This window comes from Lontra canadensis, unplaced genomic scaffold (assembly GCF_010015895.1).
Source record: "Lontra canadensis isolate GAN:19392208 unplaced genomic scaffold, GSC_riverotter_1.0 scaffold2, whole genome shotgun sequence".
Lineage (NCBI taxonomy): Eukaryota > Metazoa > Chordata > Mammalia > Carnivora > Mustelidae > Lontra > Lontra canadensis.
Genome location: NW_022630996.1, coordinates 25,806,645 through 25,831,351, shown reverse-complemented (window position 1 = coordinate 25,831,351; position 24,707 = coordinate 25,806,645). Strand labels below are relative to the sequence as shown.

The 24,707-nt window shown below is 38.2% G+C and overlaps 1 protein-coding gene across 2 annotated transcripts in view; it reads left to right on the top strand.

The window, feature by feature from the left end:
• Positions 1-23,990, top strand: part of MET (MET proto-oncogene, receptor tyrosine kinase) — a 113,622-nt gene extending 89,632 nt beyond the window's left edge. The window contains exons 13-21 of one of the 2 annotated variants that reach the window (XM_032870871.1): positions 1,239-1,395; positions 1,598-1,738; positions 4,227-4,457; positions 6,822-6,902; positions 8,793-8,974; positions 11,796-11,905; positions 13,081-13,246; positions 22,721-22,857; positions 22,966-23,990. In XM_032870871.1, the coding sequence (XP_032726762.1) occupies positions 1,239-1,395; positions 1,598-1,738; positions 4,227-4,457; positions 6,822-6,902; positions 8,793-8,974; positions 11,796-11,905; positions 13,081-13,246; positions 22,721-22,857; positions 22,966-23,176 (1,416 nt within the window). In that variant the 3' untranslated portion in view covers positions 23,177-23,990. The remainder of the gene's footprint in view (positions 1-1,238; positions 1,396-1,597; positions 1,739-4,226; positions 4,458-6,821; positions 6,903-8,792; positions 8,975-11,795; positions 11,906-13,080; positions 13,247-22,720; positions 22,858-22,965) is intronic. The other variant, XM_032870879.1, reaches the window with a different exon arrangement.
• Positions 23,991-24,707: the final 717 nt, after the last annotated feature.

Below are 24,707 nucleotides of genomic sequence, written 5' to 3'. Positions count from 1 at the left end.
TGCATGAACAAAGTAAAATAGGACTTAAATTATTATATAATAACTTCTTTCATGTTGCACCATACAACTCATACATTTAAAGTGTACAGTTCAGTGGTTTTGAGTGTATTACCTTATTAATTGTTTAAATTATGGCAAAGTTATATGTATCATAAAATTTGCCATTTTAACTATTTTTTAGTGTACAATTCCATGACATTAATTACATTGACAGTATTGTTCAGCCATCACCACTAATTCTCAAATTTTTTCATCACCCCAAAGAGGAACCCTGGAACCATTAAGCCATCCTGTCATATTCCCTCCTCTTCCCCAGCCCTGGGTAACCTCTAATCTATTTTCTGTCTTTATGAATTTGCCTATTCTAAATATTTCATATAAGTGGAATCATACCGTATTTGTCCTTGTGTGTCTGGCTTATTTTACTAAGCATGTTTTCATGGTTCATACATGTTCTAGTATGTGTCAGAACTTCATTATTTTTAAGGCTAAGTAATATTCCATCAGATAGATAGACCACATTTTGTTTATCCAAGAATGAGTGAATTTTAAAGGGTTCCTGAGGTCTTCTAAAAAGTTATAAAATGGAGGGGAGAGAGTAATGAAATAAGAAAATACAAAAATATTATAAAATTTAAGGCTGAATCATGATATCAGAGTTTGAAGTTCAAAAGGACCATAAATCCTAAAAATCAAACCATTTTAAAGCCCGAAGGATCCTCAAAGATTTCTTCTTTGTCTCAAAACTAGAATAAAAATATTTTGCAACTTTATTATTCCATGTGATTATTTACCTCTTATAAAATGTCTTCTCTCCCCCTACCCAGCCCTTCAAGATAGAGTGAATGTCCCGTGGTCTCTGTTTCTTACTGATTATTCATACTTCTAAGGTGCACTTCATATTGTGTTATCACTTATTTATGTATTTGTCTCCCTTTCTATAATTTAGTTCCTCAAGATCAAAAACTGGTTTTTATTTATCTTTTCATCCCTAATACTTAGTTATAAGTACAAACAGCTAAGTGTCATATAAGTACTTTAGGAATCAGTAGCCCTTAATTATTTGAACACTGAAACAGAATTAAGGACTATCTTACTGCTCTGAAGGCAATTATGCCACTTCTAGAACATTAATAACCAGCTGGTACTTGGGGTCCAAGGAGAGTGATTCAACCTGTGTAGTACATTTTGTATTTATCATGGCTAAATTCTTGTTTTTCTGTATTTGTCATTTTTAGTGGAAGCAAGCAGTTTCTTCAACCATCCTTGGAAAAGTAATTGTTCAACGAGATCAGAATTTCACAGGATTGATTGTTGGTGTTATCTCAATATCATTAATAGTCTTACTATTACTTGGGCTTTTCCTGTGGCTGAAAAGGAGAAAGCAAATTAAAGGTGCATTTTTTGTTGTTGTTACTATTTGCTTTAAAAAGTTACGTAGAGTGTACAGTCACTACAATTTAAAATTGCCATCAATTCATGTGTGTTGTCTTAAATGCAATCCACAAACCCATGAGTTCTGGTCACTGGGTCAAGGTCTACTGGGACCCATGATAGCCAAGTCTTTAACGAGCTCTTTCTCTCTCTCTGTTTTAAGATCTGGGCAGTGAATTAGTTCGCTATGATGCAAGAGTACACACTCCTCATTTGGATAGGCTTGTAAGTGCCCGAAGTGTAAGCCCAACTACAGAAATGGTTTCAAATGAATCTGTAGACTACCGAGCTACTTTTCCAGAAGGTATATTTCAGTTTATCATTCTAAGAAATACCTATACATATACCTCAGTGGGTTGTGGCATTGTTTTGTATTTTTGGTTTTGCCTTAATAAGTTTTTATAAAAATAAAAAAGAAGTATTTACATCTTCTTTGGCCTAAGAAGTATTTAATTTGACACAGAATTATAAGGCTCTTATTTTTAAATGGAATCATTTACATATTGCATTAGATCTTTAGAGTCTTTAAGTTTTCTTTTCACAAAAATTTTAATTTTAAAATCATTTTTGCAAAGGTAAGGTCTTCATCATCTGAATTCAATGCTAAGAAACTGTGAAGCACTCTTTAACAACGCAGGAATATTTAAGATACAAACCTTCTATTTATTTAAATATAAGTGGACACTGATACCTTTTTTTTTTAAACCTGTTAATCCTCAAGCATTTAAATTCTACCTTTACTGTCCCTTTAAAGGATTCTCAATGAGCTGTCAGTACACAGCCTTTTACCCACCAACATTCCAGGACTTGAATATATTCTGAGTCTTATCCAATAAAAACCTCCAGTTATGCCATTTAAAAAGGAGTGGTCAGCACCATCTGCTTTGCAAGACACTAGGCCTAATACTGGTCAGGTTAACCAGAGAATTTCACATTGTTTTACTTCAAATCTCCTGGTAAAAGCAAAATATCTGTATTGTATCTGCGTCATTATCTTTAGAAGTTCCAAGACGTGAGTCAGGTACAAGCCCTTCCCTGGTTGAATATTTACCATTAGACAAATAAAATGAGTCACAGATGGTTGGAGATACTGGAAAACTAGAAATTGGTCATCAAAACAAGTACAAGAGCAATGAGGCACTTCATATTTTAACTTTTTCAACCTTCACTGCCTCTTAATGTTTGAAACTTATATTAGTTCTATAGAGATACATATAAATACTGTCTTTGCCCACATGACTCCGTTTGCCTTTGAAAATCCATGCCCTTAACAACATGAACAAATCAAACCCAGTTTATAGCTTTGAAATTTACATCTATTAGTATTTTATGTTTGACACTTAATAGCTCTAATCTGAGATCATTACAATTCACAAGTAATTTTTTTAAAGCTAATTTAATCCTTCAAACTTGTTATTGAACAAACCTCTCTCAACATTGCTGAGAAGCTTGAGTTTCATTACCTTTCCTACATTGAACCTTCAAGCATGGAAGCAGAGCCTGATTAAAGGAACCCAGGCACCCAGCTAGGCTTCTTTCTTCCCTGGCCCATCCAGCATTCCAGGTGCTCACCTGAGTTTCTGCATCCTTCCTGTAAGGATGTATCTGTCTTATCTCCAGTTAGTTACTATAATTATAAGTGGCCCCCAAAGCTTTTGTGGAACCACTGTTGAGATTTGCTGCTTTAGCCAAATTGACAATAACCAAGCTGTCCACTATGGAAAATACTAAAAATGCTTAAACAGGGTTAAGAATAGTCAGAGTACCATCAACTTTCTTTTTATGCCCCACTCTCAGGTTCTGATTTTCCTGGCCATTTGCAAACAAGCTATGTTATCTTTTAGTGCCAACAGGGACCCTCCCAAACCCTCTCGCCTCTTCCCATGTTATATACTGATATATTTCAATACCCTGCCTGGTCCGTCTTCATATCAGTTGCAGAGATGATGCCGTCTCCTTGTTATGTTTGGATTCCCAGTGGAAAGAGCAACGCAGCTGGTGGCTTCTCTGCCCTCTTTCTCACTGAGAAATTTATCTTCACCCCATAATTTCTTATGAAAAAGCTTCATCTTACAGTACAGAACCTTGCCTGAGGCTCTTAGAGAGTTTTGGTTGTAAAGATCAATGTAGAAAGAATGCTGATCCCTTTCCAAGTCCCTCAATTAAGCAGTAGGGATGGCACACCAACCCAATGCTAGGCTTCTCTGAATGGAGATCCCATTATATCTGCTGTCATCAACATGCAGGGGAGAATTTACCACTAATGCAAAAAGCCTTCAATTCTGAAAATTTAACCATTTATATATTTCTAATTTCACTATACTGTACTTTTCCTTGGCCAGGAATCCATATAGATGTAGAGCAATACTAATTAATTCCACTAATAAACACTATTCTCTCAAAAGCAAACTACTTTTGCTGCTTCCCAATCTTAAGAATATAGAATATTAAAAAATAAATCTCAAGCATGGCTTTTTGCTATATATTAAAAGATAAATGTCTAAGGAAATGAGAATAAACAAGGTTTCAAAGTTAATGCTTAGTTTATTTAAAAGAAAATTTGTAAGCATTTTGTTCCAACTCTTGTATATGTAAGCCAGTACCTTTCCCCAAATTATCATTTTTATTAACCCAATTCTTTTGTAAAGCCTTTTTCTAGCCTCATTCAATGATAAAACTACCATTCCTTAAATTATAAAATCCAGACTTCATTATCAATTTAATTTGTTGCCCTGTTGTAGTCTCTACTGAGTTTTCACTTTGTTTTCTAATAACTTTGCTTTATCTTGCAGATCAGTTTCCTAACTCATCCCAGAATGGATCATGCAGACAAGTACAGTATCCTCTGACAGACCTGTCCCCTATGCTTACTAGTGGGGACTCTGATATATCCAGTCCATTACTGCAAAATACTGTCCACATTGACCTCAGTGCTCTAAATCCAGAACTGGTCCAGGCAGTCCAGCACGTAGTGATTGGGCCGAGTAGCCTGATTGTGCATTTCAATGAAGTCATAGGAAGAGGTAAGTATTTCCACTCAACTCTTTGTTAAACAGTTTTCCAGTAAGCATTTTATCTTCTGCCTTTGCAGATTAGGAGCTTAGACAATGGTGAAAGCAGCTGACAAGGCAGTGATAACAAGTGCACTTGATTTCTGTTCTGCAGAAAGAGGGCCCTACAAATCATATCCATGGGGATTTGCCCCTGTGCAGGGAGACAATTTGATAATCTCCTAAACATATGAAAAATAAATCACATTCTTTCCTCATCTTTTTCATAATGGCAAGTGTAGTTTCTTGGAAGGTGCAGTTTACGTCTATGCAAATCATTAAGTTCCAATATTTTTACTCATATCTTCCTCTAGTCTTTCTTTACGCTGAGAACAGTGACTAAATCTATCAAGTTCTGGTTTATAGCAGTTTGTACACTTCTGGACAGCATCAAAAGATGGAATTTATAGCATTCCCCTGATCTGAAGCAACATATATCATCTCTACAATGCACTCCAATTTCTTTATACAAAGAGGATGAATCTTTGTAATAAGCCAGCCGGAGCAGCAGTAACAGCTTGCATACACAGTGTTTGAGGAAATATTTAGCAGGAAAAGAAAGCAACCAGAAGCCAGGGAATGAACTGCGTTCTTCTTCTTCTTCTTTTTTTTTTTTTTTCTAAAAAGCTTTTGCCGTTGATACTGAATGGCCTCTGATCTCTTTTATTCTATATGCGCTGCAAAAGGTAGCAGGCATCTGCCAGCGTGATGCAACAGAAGCTGATGGGACAGTCTGCCTTCTATGAACACACAGCTTTCCCATTTTCCTGTGATAGCATCCACATGTTCTTCTACAACAGTTTCCAGATTTTAATCCTTAGCATGTTCCCTTTCCCGAATAGTAGTTGCACTGTTAACCTGTTTTACATCAGAGTAATATATAGTTCTATTACTAGCCTATAAATCCCAGAAATTGTGCCAGTTTTAGGTAATGTGGCCTCACCAATTATGTTCTAATTCTATACATTATAAAATTAGAATTTTTAATTTTCATCTGTAAAGGGGCTAAAATGTCAATTATTTCTCTTAGGAAGTAGTAACCATTAGTGATTCTGTAAATATTATTATTTCTATGTTTTTCCCAGTAGAAAATGAGCTCTCAAGAGCATAGGTTTTATTTTATTCATCTTTACATTAAAAGGGTAAGCTAATGCCTGACACTCACATACTAGGAACTCAGGGAATCTTGGCTGGATGGATGAACTAATTAATGAGTGACTTACACAGCTACCAGACGTTTGGCACCACTGGGGAAAATTACTGCCACTAGATGAAAGGCTACCATTGGAAAGTGATGTAGCTAAAGCCAGAGAGAACTAGATGAAATGATTCAGACTGAATTTGCTTCATTTGGGCAGTTGACTTTCAGTTTCTGCCAACCTGGATTATGTATTAACCGGTGACTAATGGGGGAAATCCGTATTCTATAATGCTAATCTTATTTCTAATGGTGACATTTTTATTTCAGTTTAGTTTACTGGAATAGAGGGAACTTCTTTTACTGCATTTCTTCATGGGATAAAACTTTATTTTCACTTTTAAAAGATATTATTTGATCCTTAAAAATAATGAATTTCTTTTTTTTTAAGACTTATTTATTTAATTTAGAGAAAGAGCATGCAAGCACGCACAGTGGGGAGGGTCAGAGGGAGCGAGAGAATCATAAACAAATTCTGCGGTCAGCAAGAGCCCAATGCTCAGTCTCATGACCCTGAGATTATGACCTGAGCTGAAACCAGGAGTCGGGATGTATAACCAGCTTAGCCACCCAGCTGCCCCCAAAATAATAAATTTATTTTATAAGGCAGATGTTACTCTTGTGTTCAGTGTCCACTGTGGTTGAATATTTTGCTGTATTAGCCTTTAGTAACAGTTATATCACCTAAATTTTTCTACCATGTACTAAATAAGCATATTGTTTATATCTTAGGATGAAATACCTTACATCTACATATTTTATAAACAAACACTACTAATCAAAAGTATAAGAAACAATGCATTTTTTTGCCATGTAGGAAAAAGAAGGAAATAAAAACCACAAAGGGCTTTTCAAGTGATAATTGCCTAATTAAAAGTAATGTAACACTGGGCGCCTGGGTGGCTCAGTGGGTTAAGCTTCTGTCTTCCGCTCAGGTCATGATCTCAGGGTCCTGGGATCGAGTCCTGCATCGGGCTCTCTACTCACCAGGGAGCCTACTTCCCTCTCTCTCTCTCTCTCTCTCTGCCTGCCTCTGCCTACTTGTGAGGTCTCTCTGTCAAATAAATAAAAAAAAAATCTTTAAAAAAAAAATAAAAAATAAAAGTAATGTAACACTAACCAAATTCCCTTTCATGTAGGACATTTTGGGTGTGTATACCACGGGACTTTGTTGGACAATGATGACAAGAAAATTCACTGTGCTGTGAAATCCTTGAATCGTAAGTGTTATTTAATTTAACAATGGAGTACACTTTCATGGTTTACTATTAAGTAGTTCATAATAAAATGCTGATTTATACTTTCCTTGTGGAAAAATCAGCTACTGCTGGAATTAGGGGTCTAATCCTGAAAATTTGGTTGGTCTAAATTCTTATTGAAATATTCCCTCAGAAATTATTTCTCAGAGCCCTCATAAATAAGAGTTTGGTGAAATGATGTTCTTGGATGAACTGAGTGTCATTTAACTGTATTTGGCTTGTAATATTTGTTTTGCAAGTGACATTTATGGAAACTATTGGAGCCATGTTGGCACATCCTGTAGTAATGACTCATTTTATCCAAAAGAATTACTATAATTACTTTTTTACCACAACTTTCATTAAAAAGACTTAAAAATGAAAAAAGACAAACAGGAGAAAAATATGTAGGCAGAAACTGAGAAATCGTAAGTATGGCAATATCTCATTAATCTTCGTTTGGGGGGGAATAAGGTATTCTACATAAATGAACTTCATAAACAAGTGATATTTACCTCTTTTAATGCTAGAATTTTTTTTAATTTTAGATGTTATTGAGAAAATCTTCATTAAATGGAATGTATACTCTGTTAAGAAACAGAGAATGTCTCCAGATATTAACTAAGATTATTGATGACCTGGAGCCATAATTAAGACATAAATCTTGTGCAACCCCATGTACTCATCCTACTAGAATTTTCCTGGCTCCACCTTTGCTGGCAGGTCTCACCCATCAAGTCAGTGTTTGCTTTTTCTACGTATATTGCTAAATTTCTGCTTATAATTTGCAGTAGCCTGAAAAGTGTTAACCAGCTATAATAGAAATTTTTATCAGAATTAATAAGTTCTTGGTGCACAAGTGAAAGGTTTTCTTCCAAAATATGTTATTGACAGAAGTTTTCCAACCTTTTTTACATAAGTCCCTATGCTGAACAGTGTTCTATATGGTTGATTTTGTTGGAAGTCTGACCATAATGTAATTAAAGGGACAGTTTATATGAAACCTAACTATAAACTGTAAAGGATTATCAGTAAATCTGCTTACAAGATGGTACCAGTGCTCGTTGTACTCAGAACAATCCTAACAGCAAGACATCCCTGTCTGTCCCGGGTGTGTGTTAATCTCTCTCCCATCCACATAATCTCTCTTCCAAATACCTGAGGACTTCCAGGTCTCAGAATGCTTTGTTTTTTTTAAAAAAAATAAAAAAGAAAATAAAATATATATATATATATATATATATATATATATATAAATATATATAATCACTGACACTGGTACTAGTCAGATTAATAAATTAAAGGTCATTAACCTTTCATCAATGCTGACTAGTATAAGGCCCTCAGGATCTCTATCTGGACATGATTAGAAACTGTTATACCAGAAAAGTCTACTTAGATACTGTATGACAATTGGTCTTCAAACCCCACTATTCCAGGGACCAGAAAACTATGGCCCAATGACTGTTTCATAGATAATTGTCTGTGGCTGCTTGCACTGCACTGGAAGAGTTGAGTATTTGCGACAGAGGCCATATGGCCCACAAAGCCCAAAAATACTTACTCTCTGGCTTTTTATAGAAGTTTGCAGACCCTTGCCATAGACAGCCACAGCAGAAATGGACTGGCCTACTTCCCTCTTCTTTTTTCTGTATGAGACAGACTAACTGCTAGAGTTTGGGGGTGACTTGAAGACACATTACAGGGTGACATCTTTTACTCAAATGTATTATTAAAAAACACTCTGAGGATGGGGTGTCAGGACAAGATTCATCCATGTGGTTTTACTTTCTGTAACTCTTCCTTTCTGAATTTGACGAAGTATTTATTGGTCCATAATGAAGTTAACGTCTCCACTGCTGGATTTCTCAGGAATCACTGACATAGGCGAAGTTTCCCAGTTTCTGACTGAGGGAATCATCATGAAAGACTTTAGTCATCCAAATGTTCTTTCACTTTTGGGAATCTGCCTTCGAAGTGAGGGGTCTCCACTGGTGGTCCTACCATACATGAAACATGGAGATCTTCGAAATTTCATTAGAAATGAAACTCATGTAAGTATATTACCAAGCTTACTAACTGATAAACTACCTGTCAGCCAGCCAATTTTCCAAAATGTTTCTGTTTTGAACCTTTTTAAAAGCATTTAGTTAAAGAAACACATGTAAATTGTTTCTACCATTCAGATATATAGGGCCTGATTCAATTCAATTGCACCTCAAAATCCCCTATCCTGGTGGAAAGATAGTGGTACCTAGAAGGGTTTCCCAGGGGCAGTGATTCTTACCTGTCCTGCAAGCTGCCTTGATCTACCATCCCTCTGATAGGTATATTTAATCATTTTTGAGTCCCTACCATGTGCCAGAAACGGCAAAGCACAGAGGCAGAATGAGCTTCAACCCACATGGAGTTTTAACTCCAGAAGGCAAAACAAAGAAGAATTAATTACAAATGAGTCCCTTAGTATTATTCAAACTTACCACCCACTCTCCTAACTCAGGACCTGTGCATTTGCTGTTCCATCTGCCTGAAATACTTTCTGCCACATAGCCACATATGCCACTTCTCATCAGCTTCAGCTTTTTGCCCTAATGTCATCTGTTTCATTTCTTAAATTCCTCATGTGAGTAAAATCATAGGGTACTTATCTTTCTCTGACTGACTTCTTTCACTTAGCATAATATATTCTAGCTCCATCCACATGGAGATCTGCGTAATGCAAATGGCACATTTCATTCTTTTTAATGGCTGAGTAATATTCTAGAGTGTGTGTGTGTGTGTGTGTGTGTGTGTGTAAAAGAATATTTAGGATCGTTCCTTTATTTTGCTGTTGTTGATAATGCTGTTGTAAACATCAGATGCATGTGCCCCTTCAAATCAGAATTTTTTGTACCTTAGATACATATACCTAGTAAATAATAAATAAATTTTAGATAAATACCTAGTATCTCAGTCACTGGGTCATAAGATAGTTCTACTTTTAACTTTTTGAGGAACCTCCATACTGTTTCCCAGAGTGGCTGCACCAGTTTGCATTCCCACCCACAGTGTTTAAGTGGGTTCCTTTTTTCTCCGCATCCTCACCAACATCTGTTGTTTACAGTGTTGTTAATTTTACCTGTTCCAACAGGTGTAAGGTGGGATCTCATTGTAGTTTTGATTTGTATTTCCCTGATGATGAGTGATGTTGAACATGTTTTCATATGCCTTTTATCCATTTGTATGTCTTCTCTGCAAAAATGTCTGCTAATGTCTTCTGCCCATTTCTTAACTGGATTATTTATTTGGGGATGTTGAGTTTGGTTAAGTTCTTTATAGATTTTTGGATACCAGTCCTTAATCCAATATGTCATTTGCAAATATCTTCTACCATTCCATTGGTTGCCTCTTAGTTTTGTTGATTCTTTCCTTTGCTGTACAGTAGCTTTTTATCTTGATGAAGTCTGAGTAGTTCATTTTTGCTTTTGTTTCTGTTGCTTCCTGAGACATATCAGTAAGAAGTTGCTGTGGCCAAAGACAAAGAGCTCACTGCCTATGTTCTCCTTTAGGATTCTGATGGTTTCCTGTTTCACATTTAGGTGTTTTATCCATTTTGAGTTTATTTTTGTGTATAGTATAAGAAAGTGATTCAGGGGCACCTGGATGTCTCAGGTCATGATCGCAGGGTCCTGGGATTGAGCCCCGCATCTAGCTCCATGCTCAGTGGGAAACTTGCTTCTCCCTTGCCCACTCGCCCTGCTTGCGTTCCCTCTCTCGCTGTGTCTCTCTGTTAAATAAATAAAATCTAAAAAAAGAAAAGAAAGTGGTCCAGTTTCATCCTTCTTCATGTGGCTGTCCGGTTTTCCTAACACCATTTGTTGAAGAGACTTGTCTTTTTTCCATTGGGTATTCTTTTCGCTTTGTCACAGATTGGTTGACCATATAGCTGTGGGTCCATTTCTGAGTTTTCTATTCTGTTCCATTGATGTATGTGTCTGTTTTTGTGCCAGTACCATCCTGTCTTAATCACTACAGCTTTGTAATAGAGCTTGAAGTCCGGAATCATGATGCCTCCAGCTTTGCTTTTCTTTTTCAAAATTACTTTGGCTATTTGGGGTCTTTTGTGGTTCCAAACAAATTTTAGGTTAACCATGTATCTCTAATGCTCTGACTTCTGGTTCCTTGCTGACTTTGGAGGACCTGCTCTTCCCAGAACTAGCAAATTCCGAAAGATAGTAAACAACTTAACTTCCTTCTTTCAGAAGCAAACCAGCCAATCTAGAGCCCATACCCCAATTACCTCCTTTAAAGAACTCTCACATTCTGAGACACTATCCACCTGTTGTAATCACTTCAGGGCCAGGTACCAGACAACTGCAGATAGTCCCTACAACCCGGAACCTGCTGAAATTATTCAAACTACCCAGTCCTAAATCTGCTTACCCTCCCTCAGAAACCACAAAACAACCTCTTGCCTGTGTTTTCCCCTTGCTCCCTCTACTTCCTAGACAAACCCTGGTGCTTTCTTCTGTGGCCTTGCTTGGCATGGCTTGCCCCCTTCCTTTGGAATTGTGAGTAATTAGCTATCTTTTCAATGGCAGTGGTCTTCCATCTGTTGGCCCCACCATACCAGAATAACTTTAAAGCACTTCCATTTCCCCATCTGAAAAATGGAATCCATCCTACGGAAGTGTATAAGGATTAGCCAAAATTCACAAAAGCATCTAGCCTGGTGCTTTGCAAATAATAAATATCTAATAAATGATTGCTGCCCTCAACAAGGCACAAGTTACTGTTTGAAACAAAATAATTCTTATAAACATTTCAGAATTCTGAGATCATAGCTAGATCATCAGATACTTGGCTAAATGTGTTTTCTATTCCCTTTGATTGCAGAACCCAACTGTAAAAGATCTTATTGGCTTTGGTCTTCAAGTAGCCAAAGGCATGAAATATCTTGCAAGCAAAAAGTTTGTCCACAGAGATTTGGCTGCAAGAAACTGTATGTAAGTATAAGAATCTCTGTGCCCACAGTCCAAATTAAGTGACAAAGAGGAATCTGTTTCCCACTGTTGGACTAGTGAGGATGTTTTCAGTTCTTATGCAAAAGTCCTTTATATCCGTTACAGTTTTAAATCTGATATGTAAGCACCGGGGAGGTAGGCGGGGCTTTCAGGCTTTATCAAATGGAGAATTTAAAAGGAATTCTCCAGAGGGGGTCTTAAACAGCTGTTCTGTGCTTTTGCTTTTCTTTTCCCTTCCCACCAGTAGCCCCCAATGTTGTGGTTTCACACTGCATTAGTGTTTGGGAGGGAGAATTTGATCTTCAGCATTTTACAGTGAAAAGGAGAGGGCTGGTAACACAAATACCAACATATTGCAACTTCCTAAGACTGGATTTGAAGTCAGCCTGCAGAAGCCGTACCAAAAATGGTATTTGGGAATGAATATACAAGAGCTTTATTTGTGTCTGGCTGCCTGGGCTGTATAACTCAACAATCAACAGTTTGTAATGGATTCAGTGCTTTCCTCACATAGCACTGATTCATGACTTATGGTATGTGTGAATGAGAGAGCTGTGCTATTAATTTCCTACCTTGGTTTTGGTCAATGTAACTACATAAAAGCCAGCTTAAACAAAGGATGCATAGCCTCAGATAGCGGAAATTGGTTTTTGTTGAGCCTTGCTATTTTTGTTAGAGGATTTACTACGTATCCTATTTCTCTGTTAAACAGTGGTGGGATATATGAGTTTTATGTAATAACCTAGCCCATCTGAGAAAGAAAAGGTAGAATAAAAGTCCTCTGTCATATCTCCCCCACAGAGCTGAGTATTACTAGTAAAATAACAAGCAGAGATCTGCAATTGCTAGGGGGAGTCAGTTAGCATACTTGATTTAGCAACAAGGAAAGCTAGGAGGGGGGACCAACTTTATTACCATTAAAGCAAAAGGGATTTTCTTATACCACATCATTCATTGATCTCTTTCCTCTACCTGTTGAATTTGTAATATAAATGGCGAGCATTTTCATTCAAGAATTCTGTTGTAATTTAGTGTTAATTACTCTGCAAAAGTTATGGATTTCAGATATGAAGTTATTGTTCTGACCTGTAGATATTCAGCATCACTGTGAATTATCCTGTTTCAGCCACCAGTAATAGTTTTTGTCCTTTTCATAGGCTGGATGAAAAATTCACTGTCAAGGTTGCTGATTTTGGCCTTGCCAGAGACATGTATGATAAAGAATACTATAGCGTACACAACAAAACAGGTGCCAAGCTGCCCGTGAAGTGGATGGCTTTAGAAAGTCTGCAAACTCAGAAGTTTACCACCAAGTCAGATGTGGTAATGTACTGATCATCCCTGGCCTTCTGCTCTTTTACTATCATACCCAACATTCTTAGTAGTTTTATGGCTATTTTATTTTTTCATAAAAGGAAACCTTTTGTTTCAGTTTCTTCATAAGTATAAGTCACCTTGATTGTCTAACCCATAGTCTGTTTTCATAAATCCATTCGTTTATCAAAAAACAGTTGTCTAGTAGCACACCATGCTAGGTCCTTAGGAAGCCCAGAGCTGAACCAGGCTGGAAGTCTGTCCTCCAGGAACTTTGACTCGGCAGCGAAGAGAAGGCATGTGCATCAATAACTGTCACACAAAGTAGACCTGGGATTAGTGCAGCCACTCATTGCTCAAAGGCAGCTAAAATGCACCTCGAGAAATCTGAAAGCCATACCTGAGACAAGCCTAGCAGTGAGGGCATTATTCCTGCACCCAGCTAGAAATGTGCCCTTCTTGGTGCCTGGCTGGCTCAGTTGGTAGAGCACGTGACTCTTAATTTCAGGGTCAGGTGGTGAGTTCAGGCCTCATGTTGGGCGGGCAGTCTGCTTTAAAAAAAAAGAGAGATCTAGAAACATGCCCTTTTTTATCTACAAAGATCATCCTCGCATAGAACAAGCTTCAAAAGGCGTGCACTGAGTCCTGAGGGTGGGAGAGACACTCACATGGGCAGCCAGATTCCTTACTTCCCGTCCAGCTCATAGAGGAGGTGGTGCTTGGTATAGGCCTTAAAGGAGGACAGAATGGGCAGTGAAATGAATACTAATCCAGGGGAGGCCAAGGGGCAGGAAAGTATATGCATTTTTAAAGTTCTAAGGAAACAGTAAGCAGTGGGTGATTTGACAAAAATAGAAGGCACAGGGAGAATTTCTAAGGATAAACTGGGAAAAATATATTCATACTAGATCATGGTTCTGGGAAAGCAAACTAGGGAGTCTGGAATTTCTTCTCTGGCCATGTGGAAATATTAAAGTGTAATCAGACAATACTGTAGTCTTTCTTTATTCTGTAAGGTGTTCTGAGAGGAGTAGATGCAGGCAGATGAAATTTCAGGAAGAACTTGAAATAATACAGAAACTGTAGAACAGAAAAGAGATGGAAGGAAAGGCATCTCAGAGGTAATAACAACAATATATAGCAAGAAATTGATAAAAGTCAAAAATTAGCAAAGTTATATGCTAATGCAATAACACATATGTGAAGCAAAGGAGTAAAAGCTGGATGAGGGGGGAAAATACCAGTTGAGGCTTGAACATACTGAGTTTGACTTGGGAGTGAGATATCCAAGCAGAAATGTCCATTAGGCATTTGGAAATGTGGCTCTGCAACTTGTACAGCCTAATTAGTTATCTTATTCAACTCGGGCTGCCATAACAAAATACCACAGACTGGGTGGCTTAAACAATAGACATTTATTTCTCACAGTTCTGGAGGCTGCAAGTGTGAGATCACGGTGCCAGCATGGTCGGGTTCTGGAGAAAGCTCGCTTCCTGGCTTGCACTGTGTCCTCATGCAGGAGAAAGAGCTAGAGTAAGCTCGCATTATCTCCTCTCATGAGGGCACTAATGCCATTTGGAGGGTTCCACCTTCATCTAAATTAATTATCTCCCAGAGGCCCCACATCCTAATACCATCACTCACTCTGGGAATTAGAGTTTCAATATATGAATGGGGGTAGAGGGTCCACAGTTCATTCCATAGCAGAGGTCACCGGTGGAAATAGACTTTTTAGCATCCAAAAACAATTACTCAGGAGAACCTATGCATAGGAAATAAAGGAGAAAAGCAGAGAGGTAGGAGACCTAGAAGAGGCTGTCATGAGAGCCAGAGGAAGAGAAAGTTTCAGGAAGAAATGGGGTATTCTCATCAGGGTCCAGTGCTACTCAGTACACAAAACCAGCCTTGAAAGCTGAGTGATTTGAATGATTTAGAGGTCTAGAGTGGGTTGAGGAGCCTAGGTGTTGAATGGGATTGAGAGTATTCTTACTCTGTTTGCTTGTAGTAAGTCAAGAGGACTGTGATGTGTAGAGATAGAGAAATATGAATTTTCAGTCCTTGAAGATAAGGACTGAAAAGGGAAAAAATGTAAACTGGCAACATCAGCAAACAAGGTAGGCAAAAAATAATAATAATGGAGGGCCTAGACTTCAGAAGAGAAAGGGTTGGCAGCTATTAAGAGGTGACAGAGGACAGAGATCTGAGTGTGGCATTGGGAAGCAAGAAGTCGTCTACCCTCCTCCCAGTGAGTCAGCAGGTTTCAAAGACACTGTGGTCTTCGAGTGAAAGCAGAGTTTCAGTTCCTGAGGAAGTGGGGGAGACATTAAAGACTAAGTTGAGAGTGACTGGGAGTTGTTTTTAATAAATGTGTTACAGGACATGGTGGAGGGATGGGACTTTGGAATGGATACGATTAATGAGAGAATGTAATAGTACATGCTAGAGTGTAATACCTGGGATTTTGATCCTGAAAGATTCTGAAAGAGATCAAAGAAATGAGTGCTAAAGAGGTAGGCTCAGAACATGTTAGTGATGGTGGCAGGTGAAGGTATAAGGTAGGGAGAATTAACCTGTCCTCAAAGAGTATGCATTCTATCCGGACTGTTTGTCTGCCATTAAGAACCAGACTGACCCTTACAACTCAATAAGACAAAATAACTCAAATTTTTTAAGTAGACAAAAGATTTGAATAGACCTTTTATCAAAGAGATATATGAATAGCTAGCAATAAGCACATGGAAACATGTGCCCACACAAAGACTTGAACATGAATGTTCATAGTAGTGGTATTCATAATAAGAAAAAAAAAAACAGGAGCAATCCTAATGTCCATCAGCCGGTGAATGGATAAGTAAAACATGTCATTTCTATACAATGGAATATACCATTCAGCACTATAAGGGAACTGCTTGCTAATGCCTGCTACAACATGGATAAACCTCAAAGCTATTAGGTCCAGCAAAAGAAGACAGACTCAAAAGATTGTATATTGAATGATTCAATTTATATGAAATTTCTAGAAAGAGGCAAAGCTAGAGAGACAAAAAATATAAATCAAGGGTTGCCTGGGACTGAGGGCAAGAGCAAAGATTATATACAAACACACATGGGGAACTTTCTGGGATATTGGAATTGATCTAAAAACTGAATCGTGGGGCTGTCTTGGTGACTGAGTCGGGTAAGCAGCCAACTCTTGATTTTTGGCTCAGGTAATGATCTCAGGGTCATGAGATCCAGCCTGGCCTCAGGCTCCATGCTCAGCAGGGAACCTGCTTGAAGTTCTTTCCCTCTGTCTCTCTCTAAAATAAATAAATCTTTTAGGGCGCCTGGGTGGTTCTGTCAGTTAAGCGGCTGCCTTCAGCTCAGGTCATGATCCCAGGGTCCTGGGATCAAGTCTCTCATCGAGCTCCCTGCTCAGCGGGAAGCCTGCTTCTCTCTCTGCCTACTGCTACCCCTGCTTGTTCTCTATCTCTCTGTCAAATAAATAAATAAAATCTTTTAAAAAATATTTTTAAAAAACTGAATTGTGACAATTGCTGCACAAATAAGTACACTAAACATCATTGACCCACACTAAAAAATGGCAAGTTTTATAATACATAAATTACATCTCAGCAAAACTTTTAAGACAAAACAAAAAAAGAATCTGATGAAATCTTAAATGTTTAAGTCAAGAGTTGCGATTCTGAGCTTTTAGACAAACCCACACACACATTACTACCTCCACACACGTACACACAACACAGAGGCCAGCACTTCTCAGATAGCAACTTTCACTCTGATACCTGACTGGAAATTTATGGAGGCTTCTATAGATACAAAGTGCTATGTCTCTTTCCCTCTCATTGAAAGATGTTGTATTGTACTACATAAAGGGGGAACAAGAGTAATCCATGTGCAGTACTGCTTTGGCAAATGGTTATTGACTGCATGGATAAATTTGCATTAGCTTTAATTTCCAAGATAGCACAATCTTTTGAATGTTGACACGGAACATTTCCAAAAGCATGTGATAAGCTTGTATGTAGAGAGCTACCTATAAGCAAAAACTTGCCTGCTTATGGAAAGGTCCACTTTCTCACAAATGCCCAAATGGAGTTCAGCCAAAATCTGAAATTCTCTTGAAGCCCATTCAAACCAGGTAGAAGTGTCACTCCGCAGTTTCTCATACCTACTCTTGTACAGTGTGCAGCCATCAACGTCAGTGTTGACTTCTCAGCTGTTCAATCAGCAAGTTCTTTCACCCTGCATCAGCACTTAACACTGTCAAACTCTTCCTTCCCAAAGTGTCCTCCTCCTCTGGTTTCTGGGACACTATACTATCTAGTTTCTCTCTTGCTTCTGGGTTATGTTTTCTTCAGATTTGATGGTTTCTCTTCCTTCTCTCACATCCTACATGCAGTTGTCACTCGGGAATTTTCTTGGGTGGAGAGAGGTCTTTATTTATCAACCTCCCTCAACAATTTCAACCAGTCTATAATTGCCTTTGAATCTCTCTTCCTGGATTGTTTTCATCAGCATCACAAAGTTACCATGTTCAAAGTCCAGTTCTTTCCTGCCAACTGTCTGTTCTTCACTTCTTTATTTCTATTAATGGCATCCTCATTATGCAATGTACCAACTCTACTTTTTAATATATAGTCCATCAAGTTCTGAAGAATGCCTACAGTTGTGTGAACATCACCACCACAGCTAAGATATAGAACAGTTCCATCAGTGCCCTTTGTAGTCAACCCCTAGCCTATCCCTAGGGCCTAGAAAGCACTGGTCTGTTTCGTGTCTCTACAGTTTTACCTTTCCTAGGTGTCCTATAAATGGAGTCATATAGTAAATAGCCTTTGAGTCTGTCTCCTTTCACTTAGCATAATGCATGTGAGTTATCCATGTTGTATCAGTAGTATCAGTGTGTCTAGATGTTCTCCTTTTTTAATTGTGTCAAAGAACACAGAAGAGGAAATTGACCATCTCAACTATTTTTAAGTGTATGGTGCTGTAGTGTTAACTACATACATGTTGTTGTACAACCGATCTGTACAACTTCTTCATCTTGCAAAACTGAAACTCTATACCCATTGAATAACTCCCCTTTCCCCCCTCCTGACAGCCTATGTATTTCTAAGAGCTTGACTACTTTAGATACCTCATACAAGTGGAGTCATGTGGTATTTGTCTTTTTGAGACTGGTTTATTTCATTTAGCATAATGTCCTCAAGATCCACTGATGTAGCATCTGACAGGATTTTTTTTAAGCTAAAGAATATTAGATTATATGTATATACCACATATTCTTTATTCATCTGTTGATAGGCATTAGGGTTGCCTCCATCTCTGGGCTATGGTGAATAATGTAGCTATGAACATGCGTGTGAAAATATCTCAAGATGCTGATTTCATTTCCTTTGAATATGTACCCAGAAGTAGGATTGCTGGATCATATGGTAGTGTTTTTTTCAGTCATTTCTATTTTTAATTTTTTGGGGAATCTCCATACTGTTTTTCACAACAGAGTAAGTCATTCCTTTTTACTTCTGAGTGGTATTCCATTGTACAGATATTCCATATTTTGTTTATCCCTTCACCAGTTTGAAGGACATTTGCGTTCTTTCCAGTTTTAAGCAATTCTTATACATAGTTACTATTGCTAAACATGTGCTTAAAGGTTTTGTGTGTGAAGGTTTATTTCTTTTGGGTAAACTAGGATTACCGGGTTGTAAGATAAGTGTGTATTTAACTTTATGAGAAACTGTCTACTGTTTTCCACAGTACCTATATCATTTTATATTCCTAACAGTAATATGTAAGAGTTGTAGTTGTTCAGCATCCTCATCCACACTTGGCATTGTCAGTTTGGGAGTTTTAGCCATTCTAGTAGGCTGTAGTGGTGTCTCATTTTCTTTTCAATTCATATTTCCCAAATGACTAATAACATTAAGCATCTTTTCTTGTGCTAATTTACCATCCTTCTGTCTCCTTTAGTGAAGTGTGTGCTCAAGTCCTTTCCCCATTTTTTTTAAGTATTAGATTTTTTTTTCCAGTTTATTTCTTTATTATTGAGTTGTTAAGAGTTCCTTATATATTTTGGATTACAGGCACTTGTTATCAGATACATGGTTTTGCAAATATATTTTTCTAGTCTGTGCCTTGCCTTTTCATTTTTTTTACTGGTATCTTAAAAGAGCAGAAGTTTTAAATTTTATTGAAAATGTTATCAGTTTACCAGTTGATAAAATTTTATGAATTTATCCATTTTTTAATCAGTTGTGGGTTTTTTACAAAATGTGTTATATCTCAGTTTACCCAATCTTGAGTCCTCAAAGCTGGCTGTCTCCATTCCTTGCATACTTAGCTGTGTCACTTTCCATCACTTTTTATGGCTTTAATTGTCTCTCATGTCTAATAACTTCTTTGATCTTCACCTTTGATAAAGTTAAGCAGAGATTCTTCAGACGAGCCCACTGCCGGTGCTCAGATATTCAGAAGGGCCAGACCATCCACACAGTAAACATGAATGGCAGAGCTCTCCTGTCTAGAAACTAAAACTGACTTCTTTCCATCATTCCTAATGCACAGTGCACTTAACTCTCCCTCTCTTTCTCCCTCCCCTTCTCCCTTTCCTCTTCTTTGTTTCTCCTTCTTTCTCTCCCTTCCTCACCCCCAGCTTCTAGGTCAGCCTCATTCTCTTCCTTCACTGCCTTGTCAGTCAGTCCCAAGTTATTGTAGGCAGTACTGTGCTTTCCCTGCCAGCTGCCTCTCTTTCACCTTGTCAGTCCACCTTGTCAGTCCCAAGCTATTGTAGGCAGTACTGTGCTTTCCCTGCAAGCTGCCTCTCTTTCACCTTGTCAGTCCACCTTGTCAGTCCCAAGCTATTGTAGGCAGTACTGTGCTTTCCCTGCCAGCTGCCTCTCTCTTTCACCACTCCTGTCCCCTGACTCTTCCAACCCTCCTCTGATTTCCAGCCAGTGCCCAATCCTGTAATTCCTCAGAAATTTACCCAGCTCTGCCCCCGTTTTTGTGAATTTGCCACTAGACCCACCTACATCCTAGGCTATGGGTTAGGAGACCTAATCACAGACAAGTAATCAGCCTCTCAAAACTATGGTTTCCTCATCCTTAAAGCATCTACAAAACCAATTACATTACAGGGTTGTTATAAGGATTAAATAAAATAATCTTTTCTTAAAGGACATGACGGCTGTTCCTGGCTTATATACCCTAATTTGGTAGTTCAGTTTCATTGGACTCCGTGTTGCCAAGATGCAGTAGCACCCCTCACCTATTCTTGTTCAGAAGACTCCCTCCAGCAGTCTTCTAATGTAAATGGGCTTCTCCTATTTGTCTAAAGTGTAGTATTTACAGGTAGGTCATGTGGAGCTCAACTGCACGCCTCATCCATTTCATCTTAACCCACTTTCAGCACTCAGAAAGCCCCACAACATGGTCCGTTTCAACCTTATCCATCCCTGGTCCACCTCATCTGCTCCACACATCAAGCAGAGTGACCTATTGTTCTCTCACCACTGGGCCCATTCGCTCCATCCAGAACACTCACATTCTGTGTACTTGGAAAACAAATGCTCCCCATTCTTCCAAATCTGCTTTATTGTCGCCTTTTTTCTGAAGCCTTTCTTAGGACCCCACTATTATCTCCGACTTTTCACAGCATTTGTACCTCTTTTCTATTATTGCTCTGTGTTAGTTATTCTGTCTTACTGTTCTATATGACAGTTGGTTCTATGTGACAGTGATTTAACCCTGTTAAATCAACCTTAGGCCCATCCAGTAACTTGGACAGTAACCTACCTGTGCACCAACTATCAGTAGATACCTGTTAAACTGATTTAAATTTTAATGCAAATTCTGGAACTTAAAAGTTAACACAGTGAAGTTGTCAGAAGTGACTCATAAAGATTTTCAGTCTTTGGAAACTTAGATATTGAGAGGCTTCAGGGGACAGCAAAGTTATCTAGTTCCCACCCAGGAAAGAGTATTTTCTCTATTTAGATCAAGGCAGTCAGTGGCCTTAAAGAGTTCTTGCACATGGGCAAACAAAATCACCATTAATGGAGATTTATATCAGCAACTACAATATCTACCTAGTTTCTTTCAGACCGTGGTATTGTTCAGATAGACATGCTTTATTCTCCTGGCTGAATGCTAGAAGCTGCACTTGCCTTTCAATGTTCTATTTTCCTGCTCTGCCTATCTGGTCTGTGTTCTCCTTTCCCTCCAAACCTCCTTTTTCTCAGGGCCTCATTTCAACCCCCATATGATTCTTAGTCTGTGAGTGGCCTAGACACGTTGCTAAGGAAGAGCTGATTTCCAGGGTCTTTGGCCAGCGGTGACCCACACATGTCAAAGTACTCTCTTTGTGTCATCTCACCTTGGCACATATCCAGGAGATAATATGCATGAACTAGTGTATTCTGAGTAGCTTTAAATCAAGAAATTGCATACTTAGTGTAGTTTAGTAGACCAAGTAAGACCCAAGAGTTAGGAACTCGTAAGTGTTTATCCCTGTATGAATTCACATTTATTGGGGGAATTTCTAACAGGTCACGTAACCTCTCTATCTCCCTACAATATTCCTACCAAGTACTAATACAGCTGTTTTATATCAATCTTGTATTTTAACATTTTTAAATTACATTTATTTTATTGAAATTAGTTTTATATAGTTCTATAGAGAACATTCTTGCCTAGCAATTTTATCACTTCTGATTTTTAATACGAATTTCTACTTACACTAACTTAGAGTTTGCCTTTTTTTTTTTTAATATTTTTTATTTATTTATTTGACAGAGAGAGATCACAAGTAGACAGGCAGGCAGAGACAGAGAGAGAGAGAGAGGGAAGCAGGCTCCCTGCCGAGCAGAGAGCCCGATGCGGGACTCCATCCCAGGACCCTGAGATCATGACCTGAGCCGAAGGCAGCGGCTTAACCCACCGAGCCACCCAGGTGCCCTAGAGTTTGCCTTTTAACATCAACAGTTAGATGTGGTTACATCTCTTTTTTGTTTCTTGGGTTTTTTGTTTATGGTCACATTTCTTAAAAGAGTATTCACATTCATTCAGAACCTTAACAAATTTAAATCTTGGAAAGCTTTCTTCATCTTCTTCTTTTATGAGTAATGTAAATTTGTAGTGAAACTGTTGGAAAGGAGAAGGATAGAAACATGGTAATGCTTTGACCCTATAAGAACCTGGAAACTGTACTGTACTAACTACAGATGAAATCTTAGTCATCATGTGGACTTCAGATATTCTTTTTTAAAACTTTGCATTTATTTATAATCTAAAACTTATCTAATTCTGGTGTAATCATAAAATGTACAGCTTACTAAGTGCCTTTAAGGAAATTTTTGCACCACCAAGCAATAGTATTGAATATACTAAGCCAAATTTAGTTATCAAGACTTACTGATACCTTTCACGTTCATACGGTCACGGTCCTCACCTGGATTCTCCCTTCCATTGTTTGACTAGTGGTCCTTTGGCGTGCTTCTCTGGGAACTGATGACAAGAGGAGCACCACCTTATCCTGATGTCAATACCTTTGATATAACAGTTTACTTGTTGCAAGGCAGAAGGCTCCTACAACCCGAATACTGCCCAGATCCCTTGTAAGTAGGAATTTCGAAAGAATCTTCTGTCATTCCTGTGTTCTTGACTTTTACCAAAATGCTTGCCTTTACAATGTCTCTCATAGCATTTCTTCCTTTTTGAAATAGATATGAAGTGATGCTCAAATGCTGGCACCCTAAAGCTGAGCTGCGCCCATCTTTTTCTGAACTGGTCTCCAGGATATCAGCAATATTCTCTACTTTCATTGGGGAGCACTACGTCCATGTGAACGCTACCTATGTGAATGTCAAATGTGTTGCTCCATACCCTTCCCTGTTGTCTTCACAAGATAACATTGATGGCGAGGGGGACACATGACAGATGGATACCTCACAAGCCCCCTTCTGAGAAGCGTCACAGAACTTGCCAAACGGTAGTCTACACTTTGTTCAATTTTTTTTTTTTTTCACTGCCTGGCCATTGAAAGGGCACCAGATATTTTTGCTTTTGCCAAGATTGCACTATTATAGGACTTTATATTGCTATTTAAAATGACTGGATTCTAACGAATTTCTCAGCTGACGGAGCATCAGAGCCAGAAGCTTTGTCCCATGGGCCAGTGACCAACAGAAACCCCACAGCTGTGATGATGCTCCTGTGCTTTCAGGCCAAAACCTGAATTCCAGGTCGAAATTTTTAAAAATCAGGATCCTACATGATTTCACATGAGGAACAGAGGCAATGAATTTTGACGGCTTCTTGGTCACAGAAAATTCAGAAGAAATGGTAAAGTCCGGGACAGATGTGGCCCCAGTACCAAGCCATTCATTTGCAATTTAAGTGTTTCAAAGAACTTTCATGTGTTGTATGGTCACTAGTATTTTTTTATTACTGATGTTGTCATTTGCCCATTAGGCAAACATTCCCTTTTAAATTTTTGTATCACATTCCTTTTAATGGAGAAATATCCAAAGACAACACAGTGAACATTTCAAAATGGCAGGATATGAAATGTGTTTATAAATTAATAGGGACATTTACATATTGTATATAGATGACATTAAGAAGGTTCTCATAAAATAGCTTAGTCACAATGAAAAACTTAGTTGTCATTTAGAAATCAACTGAGAATGATACTGTTCTGATGATTGTGGACATTTAGATCGTTTGTCTATTTTTTTATGACGACTCTGAAAAGAATTTTCTTTTCTGAAAAGAAAACAAGTGATTTGTGATAGGTGTTTTTAAAGGTAACTCAGCATGTTGTTAAAGCAGAATACATCTGACTAAAAGGTTCATTGTTTCCTATCATGGCTCATGTAGGGCAGAGAAAGGATCAATGAACTGGAAATACTAGCCTCTTTCTCAGGTGGCAGCTCCCCACCTCACAAACAATTGGAGGTAATAAAACTTTCTGGGAGTCCAGTTTTCATTAGGACATGCTTTGTGTGAAGCAAAACATATTTTACGGGGAAATAAAAGCAACTGAGAGTTCTGGCCATTTCACCTGGATGAACAGTTATTCTGGGCAGGACTTTTGTAATGTTTTGTTCTGTGGGATTTTGTGCTTACTACTGTATAGTGCATGTGGCACAGGATACTCTGTTTTTGTCAATGTAGACTTTTAAAGTATTATATTTTTATAAAAATGTTTATTTTTAATGATATAAGAAAACTTTTGTTAGGTCACAAATATACTGCACTGTGAACATTTCAGAAAAGGTATGTCAGGCTTGGATTACTAAAAGCATAGTTCTCAATGGCTGTAAATTGTGATAAGGAAATGTGCTGATTGCCAGTACACCCCACCCTCATTACATCACCAGGACTTGAAGCCAAGGGTTAACACAGCAGGCTCTAAAGAGGGTGTGTTACACTGAAGCCTAATAGTAGAGCTGAGCTGATGTTG